Here is a 24,450-nt window from a genome sequence, read left to right on the forward strand (position 1 = left end):
ACGCTGCCTGACCCGCTGAGTTACTTCGCCATTTTGTGTCTTTCTTTAAGATTAAATCATTCAATTGAGAACATATTTCGCTGCCTTTTTTTCTCTTAATATGCAAAATAAAGATTATTGTGCCAATTTAAACCGTGTTCAACTTCACAGAAAACTCTCAAGCCAGAATATTGCAATTACCGTCCTTGATATTGCTGAAGATTTTTTTCCTACAAAATGTGCCTTCCTGACTAGGTATAAATCTCGTTAACACAACGTTCATTGTAAATGCTCAAAATCTAACAAATAACTAAATGCTGGAAATACACAACTAATCTGTGAGCATCTGCGAACCGAGGGAGAAACAGAATTGATGACATTTCATAAGAACTGCCAACGTGTGACAAAAAAATGGTCGGGATAGACAAGTCCATAAAAGGGTGACTGTCTTTACAGGTGAGGCAGAGGTTCAGTTGCACCTCCTCCAACCTCGTCTACTGTTTCAGGTATAGACTCCTGTATATCGGCGAGACCAAGTGCAGACTCGGTGACCGTTTCGCTGAACACCTCCACTCAGTCTGCCTAAACCTCCCCGATCTCCTGCTTGCACAACACTTTAACTCCCCCTCCCATTCCCCACACTGACCTTTCTGTCCTGGACTTCCTCCATTGTCAGTGTGAAGCCCAGCGCAAATTGGAGGAACAGCACCTCATATTTCACTTGGGTAGCTTACACCCCCAGCGGTATGAACATTGACTTCTCTAACTTCAAGTAGCCCTTGCTTTTCTTCTCTCCATCCCCTCCCCATTTCTCAGACCAGTCTTACTGTCTCCGATTACATTTTATCTCTCTACCGCCCACTCCCCTGACATCAGTCTGAAGAAGGGTCTCGACCCAAACGTCACCTATTCCTTCTCTTCAGAGATGCTGCCTGTCCCGCTGAGTTACTCCAGCATTTTGCGCCTATCTTCGATTTAAACCAGCATCTGCAGTTCCTCCCTACTCATGAAATTATATCCTAGAAATATATTCATAATGATATGGTTAAATATTATGAACTGGAGGAGCATTTTCAATGACAAATGGCTCAAGTTTCTTAATCTTAAAAAAAAACACATTGAGGTACAAAACAGAGCACTAACCAGAGGAAAAAAAACAAATTTCAACCAAAATGTAATGAATTTTTTATCGTATGCCGCTTCTAGCTAGATTCAATTAACTCGACTCATCAGTTCTTAAAAAGTAATGGGGTATTATTCCTTGGAAGTACAAGTAGCATAGTCAACAATAATTTTTGGTTTTATACCATGGATTATTTAAAATCTAAAAAAAGCTGTGATAATACTAAAGGTCAGCAGATTTATTTCCATATCTGGTAATCAAATATGGTGGAAAAATACAGTAAAGTTTAATATCAGTGAAACTGCTTCATATGAACTCACCAAATCTTGAGAACAAACCTCTTCAAAGTACACTGGTACCTATTCCAAATGACAGTGCATGCTTAAATGAGCCTAAGCAACTTTCTGTTTCAGAGTTTAATCTCCTTTACAGATCCACTGCAATACATGTGCGAGGTGCACAGCAGAGATAATAAGATATCTTAGCAGTAGGAAAAAAACGATGACTCCACCCACATTTTCATAGTTGGTGGTAATGCGTAAGATCAAATACATTTACAGCAAGTACATATTTGTTTAATTATTTGTTTGTAACCAATCATTTAACCTCAAACATTTGTTTAAACCGAAACCAGTATATTTTGACAAGATCATATCCAAAACCTTATTGCCAGAAGTCATAAACTCTTTAATCTCTGTATTGAACAGTGTGGCAGCAAGTAATGCATTTCATTTGCTACAAGATTGTGTGTGCATGTTCGGTTTAAATATACAGTGCATTCAAAAAGTCTTCAGATCCCTTCACTTTGTCCACATGTTGTTACGTTACAGCCCTATTTTAAAATTGATTAAATTATTTTTTTTATCATCGATCTGCACCCAGAACGAAGAAGTGAAAACAGGTGTTTAGAGATTTTTGCAAAGTAATTAAAAAGAATTTGGAGTTTGCCAAAAGGCACCTAAAGGACTCTCAGACCATGAGAAGCAAGATTATCTAGTCTGATGAAACCAAGATTGTACGATTTGGCCTGAATGCCAAGCATCACGTCTGGGAGAAACCAGGCACCGCTCATCACCTGGCCAATACCATACCTACGGTGAAGCATGATGGTGGCAGCATCATGCTGTGGGGATGTTTTTCTGCAGCAGGAACTGGGAGTCTAGTCAGGATAGTGGGGGAAATGAACAGAGCAAAGTACAGAGAGATCCTTGATGAAAACCTGCTCCTGAGCGTTCTGGACCTCAGACTGGGGCAGAGGTTCACCTTCCAACAGGACATCGACCTTAAGCACACAGCCAAGACAACGCAGGAGTGGCTTTGTGACAAGTCTGTGTATGTCCTTTAGTGGCCCAGCCAGAGCCCAACTTGAACCTGATCGAACATCTCTGAAAGGGACCTGAAAATAGCTGTGCTTCGATGCTTCCCATCCAACCTGACAGAGCTTGAGAGGATCTGCAGAGAGAAATTGGAGAAATTAACCAAATACAGGTGTGCCAAGCTTGTAGCGTCATACCCAAGAAGACTTGAGGCTGAAATCGCTGCCAAAGGTGCCTCAACAAAGTACTGAGTAAAGGGTCTGAATACTTATGTCAATGTGATATTTCAGTTCTTTCTTTTTAATTACTTTGCAATCATTTCTAAATACCTGTTTTAACTTTTTTATTATGGGGTATTGTGTGTAGATTGATGATAAAAAAAATAATCTAATCCATTTTAGAATAAGGCTGTAACGTAACAAAATGTGGAAAAAGTGAAGGGTCTGAATACTTTCTGAATGCACTGTATATTCTCATGAAAGTGTTTTTTCCTCAGATGACTGGAATGGAATTTAGTATAAGCACCATTTGATTCATGTTAAAAATCAATCCCTTATGTGGTTCAGGTTCATTTTTAAACTGATTAAAAGAAACACCAAACATCTCATATTGCATTACCAAAATGGGAGATGAGAGAATTAGAGAGCAATGACAATGATAAAACAGCATTAATTATCATTACCCTTATCATTTAGCGCTGTAACACATGGGCAAAATAAGGTCTTGCACCAAATGTCTTTGGGCTATGTGCAAGATAAAACAAAGTTGCATTTTAGATCAGTTCAAGTAAGGAATGGCCACAAAACCAGACACTTAATTTTGGTTTACATAACTGGAAAGTAGCAACTCAAGATTTCTTTCCTTGGATGTAAAATTCACTGAACCTAGTCTGAATATTCATTTCTGTTCTTCAGATATGTGGAGTACAACCAAAGATATGTACTAATTAACCACACAACATGCATGCATGCACTACTCTTTCCTCCTACACCCTAGGTTTGATTCAAACATCAACTTTCCATGGTGTTGGTTACACTGTTCTCTGTACTTCTGTATCTAACGGAGGGTTCCCAAGAACATCACATGGAATATATTAGGAATTTTATTCTGTATAAACTGAATCACAGGCACTATAAAGTTAATATAAAAGAATATGCAACAGTCAAACAAAACAGGCAATTTGTTTTATCATTTATACATTATCATACCTCGATTGGCTACTAGAAACTAATTCTAGTTAATAGCTAACTGTGTAATGCAAAACATTAAAGGAATACCTCTGACTAACAAAAAAAATAAAAGAAAACACATCAAAAATCATCCACCAAGTCTTTTACTTTTCAAGATACATTTCCCTCTAATTATGGATAACGATTGCACGAGACATGCTTTTAACAGACTCGTGTGATATATTTTTTTTTAAGAGGATTAGCACCCCCATCAAATTCCAAATTAATGTCATATGGAATTATCAGCATTTGGCTTTTGACAGCAATACTGTCTGGGTTCCATGCAGATTATTCCTTTAGATTCACAGTGCCCTCCATAATGTTTGGGACAAAGATATTTTGAATATAAATATATGAGGCCATTTATTTATTTGCCTCTGTTTTTATACCATTTTTATACATTTTGGTTTCACCATGTAGAAATTACAGCTGTGTTTACACATAGTCCCCCCATTTCAGGGCACCATAATGTTTGGGTCACATGGCTTCACAGGTGTTTGTAATTGCTCAGGTGTGTTTAATAGCCTCCTTAATGCAGGTATAAGAGCTCTCAGCACCTAGTCTTTCCTCCAGTCTCTACATCACCTTTGGAAACTTTTATTGCTGTTTATTAACATGAGGACCAAAGTTGTGCCAATGAAAGTCAAAGAAGCCATTGTGAGACTGAGAAACAAGAATAAAACTGTTAGAGACATCAGCCAAACTTAGGCTTACCAAAATCAACTGTTTGGAACATCGTTAAGAAGAAAGAGAGCACTGGTGAGCTTACTAATCGCAAAGAGACTAGCAGGCCAAGGAAGACCTCCACAGCTGATGACAGAAGAATTCTCTCTATAATAAAGAAGAAATAAAGAAAAATCCCCAAACACCTGTCCGACAGATCAGAAACACTCTTCAGGAGTTAAGTGTGGATTTGCCAATGACCACTGTCCACAGAAACTTCATGAATAGAAATACATTGCTGTAATTTCTACATGGTGAAACCAAAATATGGTGAAATGCTGTAATTTCTACATGGTGAAACCAAAAACCATGGTGTATAAAAATGGCCTTTATTAAAATCTGACAATGTGCACTTTAATCACATGTAATTTTTTATATAACAAATCTTAAATTGTGGAGTACAGAGGCAAATAAATAAACGATGGGTCTTTGTCCCAAACATTATGGAGGGTGTATAAGAAGAGAGCACGGAAGTGAATATGTTGTAATGAACTTTGAAAGAACCACACTACAGCATAACCTAGAATTTCTCTACAGGAAGATCTCTTAAGGATAGAAGGATAGGAGCACATATTGAGTTAAATTACAAAAATGATACAACGTGTGATATTTTAAACAGCTGGAGAAACCTGAAAAGGTGGAATTAAAGCATAAAATATTGGGAATAAGCACATGTGAGGTGGTATCTATGGAGAGAAACTATTACCATTTCAAGTTGATGTCTCTTTGTTGTTTCAGATTTTCAGCATCTTCAGTGTATTTTGCATTTTAATTAGAAAAGCTGGGACTGTTATCTTTGTAGCAAAGTGTTTTGGAGCCATTTGATAGTATTGCTGAGAATTCCAAGCATTCTATTTTTATTATAAGCCGAAACAAGGGTCAGGCCAAAGTCCCTGAAGTGGAGGAGATGCCTCAAAGGAATGCAATTTTGTAGCAAGGTGGCAGAGTGAAACACACTTTTGAAATGTCAACAAACTATTAGTTATTTTACTCCAGCTACTTCATTGAAAATCTCAATGTATTTTTTTTAAATAAAGTTGATCATTACTTGAATCTTAAACACAATGTTATAAGTAAATTGCTAATGCATGAAAACCTATAATTGGAAAATTTGAAATAACTCACACATGGGATCCCTATAATAAAGAACAACATTGCATGGATTGCATATTGGAATAATACAACCAGAGTTCAAATCATAACCAACAGAAAGAGACTCTATGAAATGAGTTTAGTCACCGTTCTTTTATTTTAAGGTCGTGGGTTTACAGAACAGTGTTCATAATTTGTCAATGACAGACAATCTTGAGCAGAAATACAATGAACAAATCAGAGCTGCAGAGAGCTACATGCTTGTTTAAAGATGGAAAGGTTATGAGAACTTGGAATCTGCAAAAAGAATGAAGAAGCGACGAGGGTTTCTGCCGCAGCTAAGCTTTCAAATTCCTGCTTGTCAGAACTGTGCAAAATAACTGGTGAAGTTTAAGGAAAATTTAGGGCAGCAGAGTGGTGCAGCTGGTAGAGTTGCTGCCTCACACACGTAACTATCCTGACTTCAGGTGCTGTCTTTTGTTGAGTTTGCACTTTCTCTCTGTGACTGCGTGGGTTTCTTGCAGGTGCTCTGGTTTTTTATTTGAAGATGATAGAAATTACAAAAGATGATCCACCAAATGAGGAGCCTTGTGAAAGATGAGGACTAGGAGAACTCTGTTCTTGCTATGTTCAGGTGAGGGAATGAGAGCAGAGGTGTGGGAAATAGAATATCAGAGGCTCTGTCTACTATGGTTCAAGGGAAGGCAGTTCTGAAAGGAAGAGAATATTTCAGACGCAGCAGAATAGAGTGTTCCTTCAATGATGCAAATACAACAGAGATGAAGCTGACTGAATGGAATGAAGACTGAGTAGGAGGCAGAGTAGGAGGAACTATGGCCATGGGAGTCTTGAGCTTGTAATTGATGTTTGTGGTTACCGCATCTCTCCAAACCCAAAATGGGCAATTTCAACTTTCAAGACTAGCCACTGAAGGAAACATAACAAGTTCATTTCAGCCTTTAACACTGTTCAAAACCGCTTCATTAAAATTGACTGAAAATTATTCGAAGGTTTTAAAATAAATATTTTACATTCTCTGCTTCTCTGAGTTGTGACCATGAACTTGACCCAAAGCAGATACAAACCGTGCCAAGATAAAAATGCCGTTAAGCCCCTACTATGTAACTTTAAATTATTTTTCAGACATTTATTTTGCAAGGTCAAAGATAAAATACCTACATACAGGGTGCTCATTTGCATTGACCTAGAAGTACTAAAAGTACTCATGGTATGATATTGAGGTAAATAGCACCCTTGTTAATAATACCATATGTGCCATTAAAATGTAAATACCTGGAATTGCAATTGAATTCTAATGTAGTACCATTTTGAGAATAGGTTAGGTTAATTTTTTTTGCTTATGCAAATGATGAAATTCACATTGGTTATGGTACTACAGAGGTGAGGACAGTACAGAGCTGGTCGGGGGAGGCAGAGGAACAACTACAGGACTGTTTGGAGTCTGTAATGTTCAAGGACTTGGCAACGGACTTGAACTAATACGCCACAGTCGTTACAGACTTCATTAAGAAATGTGTGGAGGACTGCATCCCCACAAAAACCTTCCGAGTGTTTCCCAATTAGAAACCTTGGATGAACTTTGAGATCCGCACTCTTCTGAAGACCAGACACCGGGCATTCATGTCTGATGATACAGTGGCCTACAAGAAGTCCAGATACGACCTTGGTAAGGCCATCAAAAATGACAAAAGGGACTTCTGCTCCAAACTGGAGGATGAGACAGATGTTCGGCAGCTGTGGCAGGGCCTGAATGCAATCATCTCCTACAAGGCGAAACCAGGAGGCAGCTCGAATGTCGGCGAAACATCACTCCCTGATGAGCTCAATGCGTTTTACGCACGCTTTGATAGGGAGAACACCAATGTGCCTTCCCGAGCCCCCATTCGCTGTTATGGTATTTCAGTCTCAGTCACAGAGGCCGACGTCAGGAAATCCTTCAGAGGGGTAAACCCTCGAAAAACACCTGGACCTGATGGTATACCTAGTCGTGTTCTAAAAACCTGTGCGGACCAACTGGCTGGAGTTTTTACGGACATTTTCAACCTCTCACTTCTGAGGTCCGAGGTTCCCACCTGCTTCAAAAGGGCATCAATTATACCATTGCCCAAGAAGAGTAAGGTGACGTGCCTCAATGACTATCGACCAGTGGCACTAACGCCTGTGGTGATGAAGTGCTTTGAGAGGTTGATCATGGTGCAAATCAACTCCTACCTCGACAAAAACCTGGACCCACTGCAGTTCGCTTACCGCCACAACAGATCAACGGTGGATGCGATCTCGCTGGCCCTCCGCTCCGCTCTGGACCACTTGGACAACAAAAACTCATATGTCAGGCTGTTATTCATTGATTACAGCTCGGCATTTAATACAATCATCCCCTCCAAGCTGGTTACCAAACTCGCAGAACTGGGTCTCTGCGCATCCCTCTGCAATTGGATCCTCGACTTCCTCATTCACAGACCACAGTCTGTTCGTATTGGTGGAAAGGTGTCAGACTCGATAATAATCAGCACGGGAGCACCTCAAGGCTGCGTGCTCAGCCCCCTGCTGTACTCACTCTATACTCATGACTGCATAGCCGGTCATAGTGCGAACTCCATCATCAAGTTCGCTGAAGACACCACTGTTGTGGGACGTATCACTGATGGGGATGAGTCAGAGTATAGAAGAGAGATCAAGCGACTGTCCATATGGTGCCAGCACAATAACCTGGCCCTCAACACCAGCAAAACCAAGGAACTCATTGTGGACTTTGGAAGGAGTAGAATGGGGACCCACAGTCCCGTTTATATTAACGGGTCGATGGTTGAAAGGGTCAAGAGCTTCAAATTCCTGGGCGTGCACATCTCTGAAGATCTTTCCTGGTCCGAGAACACTGATGCAAATATTAAGAAAGCACATCAGCGCCTCTACTTCCTGAGAAGATTATGGAGAGTCGGTTTGTCAAGGAGGACTCTCTCTAACTTCTACAGGTGCACAGTAGAGAGGCATGCTGACCGGTTGCATCGTGGCTTGGTTCGGCAACTTGAGCGCCCTGGAGAGGAAGACTACAAAAAGTAGTAAACACTGCCCAGTCCATCATCGGCTCTGACCTCCCTTCCATCGAGGGGATCTATCGCGGTCGCTGCCTCAAAAAGGCTGGCAGTATCATCAAGGACCCACACCATCCTGGTCACACACTCATCTCCCTGCTACCTTCAGGTAGAAGGTACAGGAGCCTGAAGACTGCAACAACCAGGTTCAGGAATAGCTACTTCCCCACAGCCATCAGGCTATTAAACTTGGCTCAGACAAAACTCTGAACATTAATAGCCCATTATCTGCTATTTGCACTTCATCAATTTATTTATTCATGTGTGTATATACGTATATAATGGTATATGGACACACTGATCTGTTTTGTAGTCAATGCCTACGATGTTCTGTTGTGCTGAAGCAAAGCAAGAATTTAATTGTCCTATCAGGGACACATGACAATAAACTCTCTTGAATCTCTTGAGTCAGCCAAGATAATTACAATGTAAAATAATCAAGTAATATTGGTCTTACCCAAATTAAAATTAATACAGCCAGCTCAACTGATATTCAGGAACAATGATTTCCTTCACTCAAAACTGGGAAATAATAATAAATAAATCTCAGTGTTAATTACCAATGTAAAATGTATTTAGTTTTGCAAAATTTGTCACAGGAACTACTGAACAACTTTCTCTCAATGACAAATCCTCTTAAAATGAATCAAACAAATGCTTTTAAATTAAAATCATTTCAGCATTTTTGTTGATTCAACATATCATACAACATTTTGTAACAATTTCACATCTGCAGCTTCAAACATAGGAAGGTTTCTTTTGGAGGTTCTGCCCACTTTCTCTCGTTCCTCTCGCCGTATCTATTGTTTTAGCAGAGTTAACGTTTCTCCTTCCACAGATGCAAAAAAGCACACAGACAAAAATGTATACAGGCACCTTCCCCTTGGCTCAAGATTAAGTGATAGGACAAATCTGTACATGGAACAACAAGAATATCTTTCAATTGATGTACAATAATCATGACGATTAAGCTCATGTCAGTTTCAATAGACAGTATTCATACAAGACAAGTGATTTGATCCAACTTTGACAAATTTTGAGTCACATTTTGCTCGTGTTTCAAACCCTAATGACAAAACCGTTTCCATTAGAACCAAATTATGTGAAACTTAGATGATAAAGACAACCTCAAAAGTATATACTACAGTAAATGGTAAATACAAAATGATTCATCCAAAATTAAATGTCAAGTAGAGAGATGGGGTTGGCTAAGACTCAAACTTGTGAAGGGTAACTTAAAACGAATTTAAGCATGAAAATCTCTTCATCTAAAGAGGATATCATACTTCGAATGCTTCCAGAACCAGTAGTAGAACCAAAAACCTGTGATCATTTAAGTCACAGTTGGGATGTGGAACTGTAAAATTCTGGATGAATCTTGTGATCAACATAAAAATTAATCTTATAGATCTTTTTCACACATCGGGGAGATAAACGTAGCTAAAAGCGAGAATTCAAGGTGCACACATTTTGCTCTAGTCACAAGCCAAAGTTCAAGTCATATAACATTTTGGATTTTCACTAGACTAATGTCAAAATAAATTTTCAGCTATGATTAAGCACTCCTGAAATAAACATCGGTGGATCTGAGTGGTTAATTATTTAATTCACTAACCACAATTAAAAACAGAATGATGAAGCATTTCCATCGGCAACTTATTCCCATGGGCAGCTTAGAGCAATTGCTTAGCTAAACCATCTGTTCATGATATGTTCTTAATTCTGCAAGCTTAATAAAAAAAAGGTAGGCCAGATACTCAAGTTATAATAGCTTTGATAAATGTTGCAGCAAAGAAAAGCAGTAATTTGAAAATCCATGAATGTAGCATACACTTATTTCTGTGGATTTTCCACTATTACTAAGAAACTCAATTAGATCACTAATTCCCTTCAAGAAAAGGGAGTATGCCCACCCCTGTAGAGTCTGGTTTACTTGGCTTTCCAGTCAACATTCCACAGATGACTTCCAATGCCTTCAACGAATGCCCAATAAATATGGTCCGAGCAGCAACATATTTTAATAGATTTTAAATAATCAGGGTCATCAGAGGCCCTTAGGACAATGAAGGTACATCCTTTCTCAATTTCGAAACGAGCGTGGAAAACACAGAATTCATCCCAAAATGATGCATAATTGTTACTTGAGCTACCTGGGTTCACCTTTAATAAAATGATGGGTGTGCAAGCCCTCCCACAGATGCTGAACATCCATCCGAGCTCCTAGTTTAATCCGGAAGCGTCTCTGCATTTCTCGATGGTTCTCTCAAGGTCGTAACTGCCATTCTTGTATGACTCTGGATCACCTGACTAGTCCGCAGTGGATTGTGGATCTCCTAGTTCATCCAATACTTCGAGTTAGGGAACACTTAGATGGTCTTAATAGGTACACAGTCCTCCATACATTTCCTTACGAAGTTCATAATAACTGCAGCGTATTCATTTTAGTCCATTGCCGAGTCACAGAACATTGTTCAGTCTACCAAGTCCAAGCAATAGAAAATTAATTTCCCAGCCTTTCGTGACCAACTCTGTACAATCCTGTGATGAACACAACCCTGACCTCATCAACAGAGTTGGTCAACAGCTGCCGCTAAACAAGCCAGGCAATCTTGACAGAACATACTACTATTTTATTGCAACATTTCCCCAATGCACTCGAAATGAATCAAATGACTCATTCAAATTATTTGAGTGAAAATATTGCCATTTTTTGTGGTTAAAATATTTCTTGCCCGAAGCATAATGTAAGCACTTTTTAAAATGTCACTGCTTTTATCATTAAACTGTCTGTGAATATCTTTTTATTTTTAACTGAAGCTCACATATTTAACTTCTCAACTTAATTTCATCCCAAATGACAGCACCAACTTGGAATAACACTAGACTGCTATACCTTCTTCGTTTTGCCAATGGTCACATACATTGCACTAATATAATGATTCTTATGCCCCTGTCCCACTTAGGAAACCTGAACGGAAACCTCTGGAGACTTTGCGCCCCACCCAAGGATTCCGTGCGGTTCCTGGAGGTTGCAGGTACTGGAAGCAGGTAGGGAGACTGAACCTCCGAGAACCGCACGGAAAGGAAACCTTGGGTGGGGCGCAAAGTCTCCAGAGGTTTCCGTTCAGGTTTCCTAAGTGGGACAGGGGCATTACCCAAACTGCATTTTCTGGCCCTGTCGTGGGTGAATAAAGATTCAGATTTTTTTCTGTCTGATTTTTCTCTTTTCTTCCCCTCAGCTCCCACCTCACAACATTGAAAAACAAATGAAAGAACGGTACGTAAAAAGTAATTTAAACAATCCTCTTTCGATCTAATTGCGGTGAAACTTTGATAATCTATTAGCCTCTGAAACGCTACATCTTGAAGATATGAGACTTGTCTTAGCAGGAAAATCAGAGCAATTTTCAAAGATATGGATTCCTTTCATTGATTCATTACAAGGATAGTATGGTGCAACACAACTTTGTAATTAAACCGATTTACGGACTGGGTGATGGGTGGGGAGAGAAAGGAAGCATGTATATCAACACTTTGGGTTTTTTGGGGAGTTTTGTTTCTTTTCCGTTTTTGTATTTTTATTTCTTTACGTTTTTCCTATTTCTTTTACTTACTCACTCTTCGACTACACTCATTGGTAGTTTAGGGGTTCTATTCTTACACATTCACTTTCTCTTTCATTTTCTTTCTTTCTTGCTCTTCCTCTCTTTTTCTATTTCATCTTTGCTAAAAAGTTTAATGGTTTCACTGGAAAATTTGTTATTCTAATGTGTAATATCTTAGAAAAAGTAACATTAATTAATGCATTTAATTTAATTTATCAATAGGAATGACATTCAGCAGTCCAGAAAATTTGCTGTCTTGGCACCTTGTCGGCTATATTAAGCATTTTGCTGGAAAATTGTTTCACTAGTTTACAAATTGATCGGCTGCAACAGGTACTGAGTCATCTATTTACATATATGCAACCAATAAGCGAGTTCGGTATTCCGATAAACGCAAGGAATCATGGGATTTGTCAAAGGCCATTTGGGGGGTAAAAAAGTGAACGCAGCACTGGATAAACTGTGTATAAATTGTTAACTATTCTACCAATGAATTAATCTAGAATTCTGTCAACTCAAATAGCTTCCTTTCTTGTTCTGCTGTTCACACACTACTTACACAGTCCCAGTTCTAGTTCAATTCATTATTCTGCAATTATGAGATATTCAAAAAGTTAAAGAATTTATTATTTTCATTTAATCCTTAATGTGTTTGCTACTGGAATAAGAAAATATTACGAGTTTAAAACATTTTCTTATCTTTATTCATAATTTATGTGTAAAATGTGTTTATGTGTAAAAAATATATTTAATCTGATGCAGGCAGCGACTGTATCAGTTTAAGGATAAAGTGGAAATCTTTTAGGACTGAGATGAGAAAAACATTTTTTACACAGAGAGGGATGAATCTCTGGAATTCTCTGCCACAGAATGTAGTTGAGGCCAGTTCATTGGCTATATTTAAGAGGGAGTTAGATGTGGCCCTTGTGGCTAAGGGGATCAGGGGGTATGAAGAGAAGGCAACTACAGGATACTGAGTTGGATGATCAGCCATGATCATATTGAATGGCGGTGCAGGCTCGAAGGGCCGAATGGCCTACTCCTGCACCTATTTTCTATGTTTCTATGATGTGGGCTGATGCTTTACCTACAGGCGGTGTGAATGTACCGTTAAGGCAGGAGAACCTATGGTCCACAGCCGGATCCGGCCCGTAAACCAAAATCAACCGGCCCGCAGGCGTATTTTTTATGTGACTAGAATGTTGTTCTTGCCTTCAGTGGGGCCTTGCCCAGAGTTGTCTCAGTGCTCGGGCAAGGCAGCTCTCCGGGACGGTTTTGACTGGGATGGTTTTACATTGTGAAGTTTGCCGTGCCTGAGTTATTGATCAGAGTGAACGCCCGCTTCTGTGGATACGTCTCACTGTGGAGTCTGTCACAGACTAATTCCACCACCTGTTGGTCAATAATTGGATCAATCTCCTGAACCAGTGGCCGCAGAACTACCGGCGTGTGTTCTTTGCGAACTGAACTCACTGTGGAATGAATCCATTAACAGAGCCACTCTGCTGCCGGATTCTAAGTTGTCCCTGCCTTTCCTCTGCAACCCTCCTCGTCCCTATCAGATGCCGTTCCAAGAGCCCTGGTTAAACGCGGCCAGTCATGGTTAAGTCTGTGAAACCAGCCCCATCAGAGACTGCGGGCAGGATTAACGAAAGAAAGGACCATTCCGCCTATTGTAGCGGGTGGCTGTTCGTGAGGAGTGTGAGAGAGAGAGAGAGTGGAGGAGTGTGGGGCGAGATTTAATTTCCAGAGGCATGTAAATGATGGACCCACAAGGGTTGGCACTACAACGGCAGTAGCGAGAACAAGAGTCTGTTTCAACAGTTTGTTTATTTTCAGCTGAGTTAAAAAATTAAAACACAAAGTGACCTGAATGAACACTGCACTTACTGCCTAAGAAGGAACTGCAGATGCTGGAAAATCGAAGGTAGACAAAAATGCTGGAGTAACTCAGCGGGTGAGGCAGCATCTATGGAGCGAAGGAAATAGGCAACGTTTCGGGTCGAGATCCTTCTTCAGTCTGTGACCATTGACAAAATAAAGAAGGACTGTTCTCTCGATCAGTAGAAGAGTAGGGCGACACGGGTAGAGTGGGCATGGGTAGAGTTGCTGCCTTACAGTGCCAGAAACGGTAGAGTCATACGCTGCGAAGCATGTAGCAATAAAACAGCGAAGCATAAAGCAATAAAACCAACAAAATCATCGTAGTTTTGCACAAATGAACCATACGTACACCTAGTTAATAGTTTTGAAAGCGTATTTTCCTACCTCGAAGAAGCAAAACTTTAAAATATGGGTGAAACGCAGGTCTGTATACACGCAGCAGCTCAGCTGGCAAGGATGTTTATCACGAATGACCTATGACCTGGGCATGCACAGTTGAAATACCAAACTCGCTTATTCAAATGAATTCTTAATGCAGATTTAAACTTTTAATGTGAGAAAGAATTAGCCACCAGATTTTTTTAAAGTCAATAAGCAACTCAGTGGGACCAACAGTGCACATGTGACCTTTTGCCTCCGTCTTTCTACAAAGTAAATTACTGATTAACTCCATGAATAACATTTTCCTTAGTCAGCTACATGTAGAAAGACAAACAAAAGTGACCTTGGAAATGTCACCAATTAGTGCAGCATGTGGAATTACAGCATTATAGTCCTTTTCTTAAAATATAGTAGAAATAAATCACTTTAACGCCCTACTAAAGTTATCATGATTTTGCAAATTTACAAACAATCAGTGCATTGAATAAATCACCAATTTTATTATTTTTTTAAATGAAATTAGCAAATGTTATTGGACAGCAGCAATTGATGAAACACACTACAGGGCATCAATGTAAAAAGGTCTTATGGAGAATGACACAGTGATTAATGGAATAACTAACATCATTGAGCTAATAGTAAAATATTATCACAAACACACACACACACACAAACACGCTCCGTACAGAGAGCACCCGAAGTCAGGATTTGAGCGTGGGTTTCTGGCGCTGTAAGGCAGCAACTCTACCCATGCCCTACTCTACCCGTGCCGCCCTACTCTTCTACTGATCGAGAGAACAGTCCTTCTTTATTTTGCCAATGGTTACAAAATTGTAGTAACATAATGATTTGTACTCAAACTGAATTTTCTGGCCCTGTTAAGGGTGAATAAAGTACTGATTCTGATTTTTTTCCCTTCTCTTTGATTTTTCTCTTTTCTTCCCCTCAGCTCCCGCCTCACAATGTTGACAACCGTCAACATTCAAAATGCTTCAACATTTACGTTTTGTCAAATAACCCATTTTTCCAAGAGAGTTAAAAAAAGTCACCGAACAGTAACTAGAAACTGAGACAATGCTAATTTTTACCCTCTCTGTTCAAAAATACCGGGGACAATTATGCAGTTCCAACTACTGCCCAAGCAAGGCTATTATTCACTAATGTTAGCAAACTTACTTTTCTATAAATTAGGCCACTAAATGGGCCTTGCTTATGGTGAACTATAACATAGAAACAAAGAAAAAGTGCAGGAGTAGGCCATTCGGCCTTTCGAGCTTTCATGGCTGATCATCTAAAATCAGTTTCTGCATTTTTCCCCATATCCCTTGATTCCTTTAGCCCAAAGAGCAAAATCTAACTCTCTTTTGAAAACATCCAGTGAGTTGCCCTCTACTGCCTTCTGTAGCAGAGAATTCTGCGACCCCGGGTTCTGAACTCCCCAACTTCAGGAACATTTTTCCTGCATCTAGCCTGCCCAATCCTTTAAGAATTTTATATGTTTCTATAAGATCTCCTCTCAGCCTTCTAAATTCCAGTGAATACAAGCCCAGTCGACCCATTCTTTCATCATATGTCAGTCCCGCCATCCTGGTGAACCTGCGCTACACTCCCTCAATAGCAATAATGTCCCTCCTCAAATTAGGAGACCAAAATTGCACACAATACTCTTGGTGCGGTCCCACCAGGGCCCTGTACAACTGCGGTAGGACCTCCTTGCTCCTAAACTCAAATCCTCTCGCAATGAAGGCCAATGAAGGCTTTCTTCACTGCCTGCTCTACCTGCATGCTTACTTTCAGTGACTGATGTACAAGCACCCCCAGATCTTGTTGCATCTCCCCTTGTCCTAATCTGACACCATTCAGATAATAATCTGCCTTCCTATTTTTGTCACCAAAGTGGATAACCTCACATTTATCGACATTATACTGCATCTCCATGCATCTGCCCACTCACCTAACCTATCCAAGTCACCCTGCAGCCTCATAGCATCTTCATCGCAGCTCACACTGCTCCCAGCTTTGTGTCATCTGCAATCTTGGAGATGTCGCATTTAATTCCCTCATCTAAATCGTTTATATTGTCCCAGCACCGAGCCTTGCGGCACCCCACTAGTCACTTCCTGCCATTCTGAAAAGAACCCAAAAGTTAGTATTTTGCACATAGTGAAGATGGTTGTGAAAGATTGCAGCAGGATCTGGATCGATTGGCCAGGTGGGTGGAGGAATGGTTGATGGAATTTAATACAGAAAAGTGAAGTGTTGTATTTTGGGACATCGAACAAGGGTAGGACCTACACAGTAAATGGTAGGCCTCTGCGTGGTGTTATAGAACAGAGGGATCTAGGAGTACAGGTGCATGGTTCCTTGAAGGTCGAGTCGCAGGTAGATAAGGTGGTCAAAAAGGCTTTTGGCACTTTGGCCTTCATCAGTCAGAGTACTGAGTATAGAAGTTGGGAGGTCTTGTTGCAGTTGTATAAGACGTTAGTGAGACCGCATTTAGAATATTGTGTTCAGTTCTGGGCACCATGTTATAGGAAAGATATTGTCAAGCTTGAAAGGGTTCAGAAAGGATTTACAATGATGTTGCTAGGACTAGAGGGTGTGAGCTATACGGAGAGGTGGAGCAGGCTGGGTCTCTATTCCCTGAAGAGCAGGAGGATGAGGGGAGATCTTATAGAGGTATACAAAATCATGAGAGGAATAGATCGGGTAGTTGCACAGCGTCTTTTGCCCAGAGTCGGGGAATCGAGGACCAGAGGACATAGGTTCAATGAAGTGGAAAAGATTTAATAGGAATCCAAGGGGTGACGTTTTCACACAAAGGGTGAATGGTGTATGGAACAAGCTGCCAGAGGAGGCAGTTGAGGTTAGGACTGTCCCATCGTTTAAGAAACAGTTAGACAGGTACATGGAAAGGACAGGTTTGGAGGGATATGGACCAAGCGCAGGCAAGTGGGACTAGTGTAGCTGGGACATTGTTGGCGGTGTGGGCAAGTTGGGCCAAAGGGCCTGTTTCCACACTGTATCACTCTATGACTATGACTCTATTACACAATGCCCAGTGTGGGATGGCCTGTCCTCTAGTCGGTTCTTCTCCATATTGGTTTAAAAAACAGTCCCAAATAAATACAACTTGAATACATAGCAATCTCTAGGCGAAAAACATTATTTCTCGATCTAATGCAAAATGCATCTAAAGCATGACAACTGGTCTTCGCCTTGAAACATTAACTCGGTTTCTATTCCCAGATGCAGTCAGGCCTGCTATTACCAGCATTTAATTTTTATGTTAGATTTTCAGCATATGTGTTTGGTTCTTTTTTTCTTAAGCAAATTAATTATTTCAAAACTTCATCTTACCATATCTGGAGCACTGACAGCCCGAACAATAAATGCCTGAAAAGGAAAACATGAACTTTGTTAACATGCAGTGTAAGATTGGAATTAAATCTAGTTGCACATTAATCACAAAATAAATAATGGTCATGCACGAGTAGTCCTCTGAAAACAAAAACTAAATTGCAGTCAAATTTCATTTTAAATAACGAGATTGTGCGAGATTGTCCAACGCCAATGTTTTCTTATCTAGAGCAGCATACCCATTTTTTCATTCAAAAGAATATTTCTTAATTATAAAGTGCCACTATACTTAAATGTAATTGTTGCTATTTCCCCAACATCTCATTTCAAAGCATGGTACATGGTGGCACGGAAGACAAATTGCTGCCTCATCGCTCCAGGGACCCAGCTTCGACGACAATCAGAGGATAGGCAAGAAAACATTCTCTGCAATTCTCAATCCTGCAAAGTGCACTGGAAATATAGGAAGGGGCATACTCAGCCCCCTACTATACTCCCTAAACACTCATGACTGTGCAGCCAAATTCTGCTCAAACTCTATTTAAAGGTTACTGGTAACACCACTGTAGTGGGCGGATCTCGAACAATGATGAGGAGTACAAGAAGGAAATGGAGAACTAAATAACGTGGTAGCTAGATAACACCATTTCTTTCAACGACAGAAAAACAATGGAGCTGGTCTTTGACTTCAGGAAGCAAGATGGAGTATCCATTCCAGTTTACATCAATAGTGCTATAGTTGAGATGGCCGAGAACTTCAAGTTCCTAGGCGTAAATAACACCAACAGTATGTCCCGGTCCAAAGTTATTGAAGCAAATTCCAAGAAAGTACACCAATGCTTCTACTTCCTCAAAAGACTAGGAAATTGGCATATTTTCAAAGACCAATGTCTGCATTGGATAAGACCATGGAAGCTAAGGAATTAAGGAAAATTAATAATGTTCTTGGAACAGTCTTAGGGGACATTAACATGGATAAATTGTCAAATAGTTAAGAGATAATGAAACATTAAATCATGGTTCATCAATACCAAAAATCAGCAAAACATTTTTCTTTCACAATAGTTGAAACCATGTTAGTTTCAACAATGTTTGAACAGAAACCAATGATGATATCAGCAAAACAAATGCTGAGCAACATTCTTAGTTTTAGTTTAAGGATACAGCGCAGAAACCGGCTCTTTAGCCCCAATAAACTGTGCCGATCAGCAATCCTTGTACACTAACACCTATACCTTGTACACTAAACACCTATACCATCACCTGTATCAACCTATTCCCTGCCAGACTTTGTCCTGCCCCTCTTTTTTTCCACTTGTAAACCAGCATCTGCAACATTCTGTTAGGCGGACTAACCTGGATTGCATTTTCAACAGCATAAAAACACAGATCATTCATGTTTCTATTTGAATAATTAGCATGTATTTTCAGGCACATTGAATAGGTATGTTGCAAAGCCTACCTGAAACGTCGCTGAAAATCTGTCGTTGCGGGTGTGCGCGATTTTGGCGCCGTTTAGAGGGGGCGGGTTTAAAACGCGATTTTCTCTAAGCTGTTCCAATCGAAAATGTTCAGCCTAGTTAATTATTAACGAAAAATCGCTGAAAGACCCCGTCGCAAAAGCTATTATTAGGTTTAAAGGCCTTGAATAATAGTTATAGTAGTTTAAAAATCAATCTCTAAACCCGCGACCGCCAGCAACCGCAGGGTCTCATAAAGCAAACCACAGAAGGTTGGCTGTATATTTCTACATTAAAAAGGGCTTCTAAAGATCCCTTTATACAAAGTTTAATATTGCGAGTAGCTCATTTTGGGCCCATTATATCCCGCAGTATTTTTCTGGGCATTTGGGGCACAAATCTACCGCAATGTGAACGTTCTAAACCAGCGCGTTCCACAGGGACCCACTGGAAAGCTGATTTAAATGGACATTTATTTACAGCAATTAAACACTAAATTCCTTCAATTTGGCCTATAAATGAATGTAAATGAGATTTTAAAATCATGTTTTATTGTGAATTATTTGTGAATATTATTTGGACATTTAGGCTATTTAAAAATGTTAATCATTTATTAAGAAATGGATAGATGTTTAGATCTAGTAATTGGAAGTCTGAAATTAGCTACAATTAGGTAACTAACTAATTATATGCTTTAATTTCAGGTCATCCAAGTAAGATTATTTTATATTTGTTTCAGAATGCTTCAATCTATGATAACTGAAAATTTCATTCAGTTCTCTTAATTTTTAAGAAAGTTATGGGCTTTTGACTGTTCACGATCACAGCTTTTTTGTTATGTCCATAGAAAATCAATAGGGAACAAAATGCTCATTTCCCAGTATGAAAATGGCCATAACTTTTTAAATACTTGAGATATGAAAGTGAATTAGGTGTCAAATTAAACTTATTTTTATGCTTTATCTGATGGGATAAATTACAGACTTGATTTTTAAAATCTCAAAATTTTGTTACATTGAAGATTGTTTATATGTCATCAATGATAACAACCTGAGATTGATTATCAATAATATTCAATTTTTTAAGAAATGTATGCTATTCATAATCACAGATAATACCCAATTTCCACTTGATTTTCTTTGAGCTTCTTATTTCAATCACCTCTGTTGTGTTACCATGAATCACCCTTTGCCATAGGATCACGTGTGGCAGGTAAGATTACGCAAAAGAAAGGTCTTTTATCAATCCTTCTAAATGACCACCATGAGCACATAATCAAGGTTCAGCTAACCAGGAAATGTTTATTGGTACTCCTTTATTGACCATTCCTTTGAACCTAAGTAGCAACCACCTTAATAATGCTTCCAATATCACATGCTGAAATATTGTACAATAAAATGTCATGATCTCGGAGACAATATGACAGGAAATTCTGGTTTCGTTATCTGATATAGTAGCTGCAATTGTTTGCTATTGGATGAACAATAAGAATGCCTGAACTATTGCCTATAGACACAGTTTTGTTGTCAGTTTAATGTTTTGTCTCCACCAATAACTTCACATGAAACTATCTGAATGTACTGCAGCTTCCAAAACATGCGGCATCTAATTATTCCAGAGGAGAAAATAGTTTCAGTTACAAATTACGTAAGATGTACGTAGTTTATTGGATATCTGAGAACCAGGGATCAGTTTAAGAATAAGGGGTAGGCCATTTAGCACTGAGATGAGAAAAACATTTTCACCCAGAGAGTTGTGAATCTGTGGAATTCTCTGCCAAAGAAAGCAGTGGAGGCCAATTCACTGGATGTATAGGGTGATTTCACGAAAGGTCACTGGGTCATAGGTCTTCACGCACGGAGCCGCAAAATCCAACTGGGGTACAAACGTCACTTCCAGTACATGTTATTAATGCTAGAAACGCGTACTTTCAAACCTGTTAAAAACCGCGAAAACGGTTAGTTTTTGCGCTATAAATAACTGTGCCAGTCGGGGTGACCGTGAGACACAGCTATCCTACTTTAGAGTTCCAAAGATTAAGAAAAATTAAGGTAAAGAGAAGAGAGAGCTGAAGGGAAAATAACAGCGGAAGTTGTTGGCCGTGCAGATATAAAGGTAGAAAATATCGGGAATTATCACGTTTGCTCACTGCATTTCATCAAAACATCAATAATGCCTTAGTTTTGATGAAATGCAGTGAGCAAGCGATAATTCCCGATATTTTCTATCTTTATATCTGCACGGCCAACAACTTCCGCTGTTATTTTCCCTTCAGCTCTCTCTTCTCTTTACCTTCATTTTTCTTAATCTTTGGAACTCTAAAGTAGGATAGCTGTGTCTCACGGTCACCCCGACTGGCACAGTTATTTATAGCGCAAAAACTAACCGTTTTCGCGGTTTTTAACAGGTTTGAAAGTACTCGTTTCTAGCATTAATAACATGTACTGGAAGTGACGTTTGTACCCCAGTTGGATTTTGCGGCTCCGTGCGTGAAGACCTATGACCCAGTGACCTTTCGTGAAATCACCCTATAAGCAAGTTCGGTATTACGAAAAACGCAATGAATCATGGGATTTGTCTAAGGTCACCCGCGATAAACATTCTCGGCAACTGTACTTCTGCATGTATACAAACCTACGTTTCATCCGTAGTCTGGAACGAACCCGGGTCTCCGGTGCCGCAAGCGCTGCTGAATTGCTTCTGGACCGTCCCCGTCCCCTCCCGAGTGTCCCATCCCTGTCCGGGGGTGGCTGGAGATGTCCGGGGTGACCCTGGACCGACGGGACACTGGCCCGGAGCAGTGGTGGCCAGGCTTACAGCCAGCACGGAGAAGAAGAGCTAACTCCAGCTCAACTCTGTCTGTCCCGCCGGCTTAACCAACAGCCCTGGACTGATGGGACACCAGCCCAGAGCAGTGGAGTTAGCTCTTCTCCGCGCTGGCTGTAAGCTTGGCCGCCACTACTCCGGGCTGGTGAAGAATTGTGGTGGGGGAAGAACAAAGGGAAACTGGTGTGGGGTGGGGGGATTTGTAACTTTGTAAGCACCCTTCATGGGCAACTGTTGCATACCTTGGCAAGGTAAGCAAGCAAAGAATTTCACTCTAACAATAAAATTGTCATTCATTCATTCATTATTTTCCTTTTGCTGAGGTGTAAAATTGGTGGTCACTACTGATAAGTCAAATATGCTGGTCAGACAAATATACTATTTTCTCAAAAGCAAATAGATCTCAACAAATAAGCTCCTTCAAATTCAAAAACAATTGCTAGAACTATGATTTTATAAGCATACGTTCTGTTTTATAGGCATGGCATAGACAGAGGGCAACATTCAATCTTCAAATAAATAACCCAGTCTTTTAAGAAATGTTACTTCCTCAGCTCAGCACCTATAAAATCCACGCTCTATTTTTAGTCCTAATTTAAAACATTTTATATTTACAAAATTATGAGTCACTATTCACAAAGACTGCGTGGACTTTCAAAATTATATACGCCCAGGAGAGCAGAGAGTAGGGAAGCATTTTTAGATGGGCTAATCATAGATTTTTGCTACAGACTTACACATTATCTAAATAGAGATATCTATTCACTCCAAAAAATGCAAGAAGTTTTTTTAATCTGAATATAACAGCAAATTTTACAGTCTTCTGTGCACATTGACTTGGCTTCAAACATTCCAAAGTCCCATACTTATCTCAGATTTTTTTTAAATATTGATCTAGTGGGGAAATGTACATATTTAAAAAAGAAAAGGGAACTGTTTAAAACAACTTGCCACAAGCTCATTCAAATTCATTCCAAATTGGTCTGGCAAACCTAAGTAACAATTTTAAATACCTGATTAAGGGCAAGTTGAATTTGGCTCTTTTCCACACCGACCATATACATTAAACACAAACCAATCCTTGTGTTCTTTCAAAAAGACAGCCTAGCGCACACTGAAGAACAGATGCTCCCCAGCTCATCCAAAATTCTAGATATTCAAACAAGGTAGAACTACACATTCAATAACCAGTGCAATAAAGATTAACATTTCTTTATTCTCCAGTAATCAATTTAAAATAAAAGAAGATATTAAGGGTGTCAAATTCAGCATAAGCAAAATAAAAATATCTTCCCCCCCCCCCCCCAACAATAGCAAAAAAGCACAGTGGCACAGCGGTAGAGATGCTGCCTCAGCGCCAGAGAGCCGGGTTCAATCCTAACTATGGGTGCTGTCCGTATGAAGCTTGTACATTCTCCCTGTGACCGACCGCTTGGGTTTTCTCCGGTGCTCTGGTTTCTTCCCACATTTCAAAGACATACAGGTTGGAGGCTAATTTGCTTCTGTAAATTGCCCCTAGTGTGCAGGATGCAACAATGGGATAACATCGAACTAATGAACGGGTGATTGTTGGTCGGCACCAAGGAGGTCGAAGGGCCTGTTTCCACGCTGGATTTCCAAACTAAACTTGCCTTGCAATGCTTAGCTTAATGGAGGACTTCCAGTCACGTATAATGTGACTTTTTTTTTTAAATAAGTGTAAATAATAGCTCAGAAATGATCACTTTATGCAATTTTCAGATTCAATGATCAGCTTGGTGAGTTAATTGGCAGCTATGACAGAAACAGCACTACAGTTGACCTCATTGGTTGTGTACACAGTAAAAGGAAGGGACAGTAACTTATATCTGCAGTTCAAAACATGTGGAAATAATGAAGTGAACAAAATGTATTTAAATAATGTGGCTCTAGTAATCAACAGTCTGCTCATTAGTGAGCAGACACAAGCTATGGCATGACTGACCAGTACTGACCACAAATTTTACACTTCAGCAAAAGGAAAAAATGCTATGGGAAAAGAATACTGGCTAGTTCTCTGCTACAAACCAAAAAAGTAAGTTATGCTAAATTGTTACAATGGATATCGTGTGCAGGAGGCTGCAATGTGCCCAAGCAGAAGATGAGGTGCTATTACTCAAGTTTACATTGACCTCAAAATTACAGTGCAGTGACCACGAATCAAAGAGTATTAAAGTGACAAGCAATTGGAAGCTCAGTGTCATCGGGGTCATCCCTGTGGGCAGTACACAGGGATCTGCAAAGTTTTCCCCGATGTTCATTTGATTTCCCTAATATTGGGGAGATCATTTTGTGAACACCAACTCCAAAACACTAGTTTTACACATGTTGAGGTGGGGGA

General features: G+C 39.8%; 1 protein-coding gene across 1 annotated transcript in view; it reads right to left on the reverse strand.

Annotated features, from left to right (window-relative positions):
• spata13 (spermatogenesis associated 13) overlaps positions 1-24,450 on the reverse strand; it is a 110,194-nt gene that overhangs the window by 63,779 nt on the left and 21,965 nt on the right. The window contains 1 exon segment of the mRNA XM_033022771.1: positions 17,806-17,841. Within this exon segment, the coding sequence (XP_032878662.1) occupies positions 17,806-17,841 (36 nt within the window).

This window comes from Amblyraja radiata, chromosome 6 (assembly GCF_010909765.2).
Source record: "Amblyraja radiata isolate CabotCenter1 chromosome 6, sAmbRad1.1.pri, whole genome shotgun sequence".
In the NCBI taxonomy this organism is placed as follows: Eukaryota; Metazoa; Chordata; class Chondrichthyes; order Rajiformes; family Rajidae; genus Amblyraja; species Amblyraja radiata.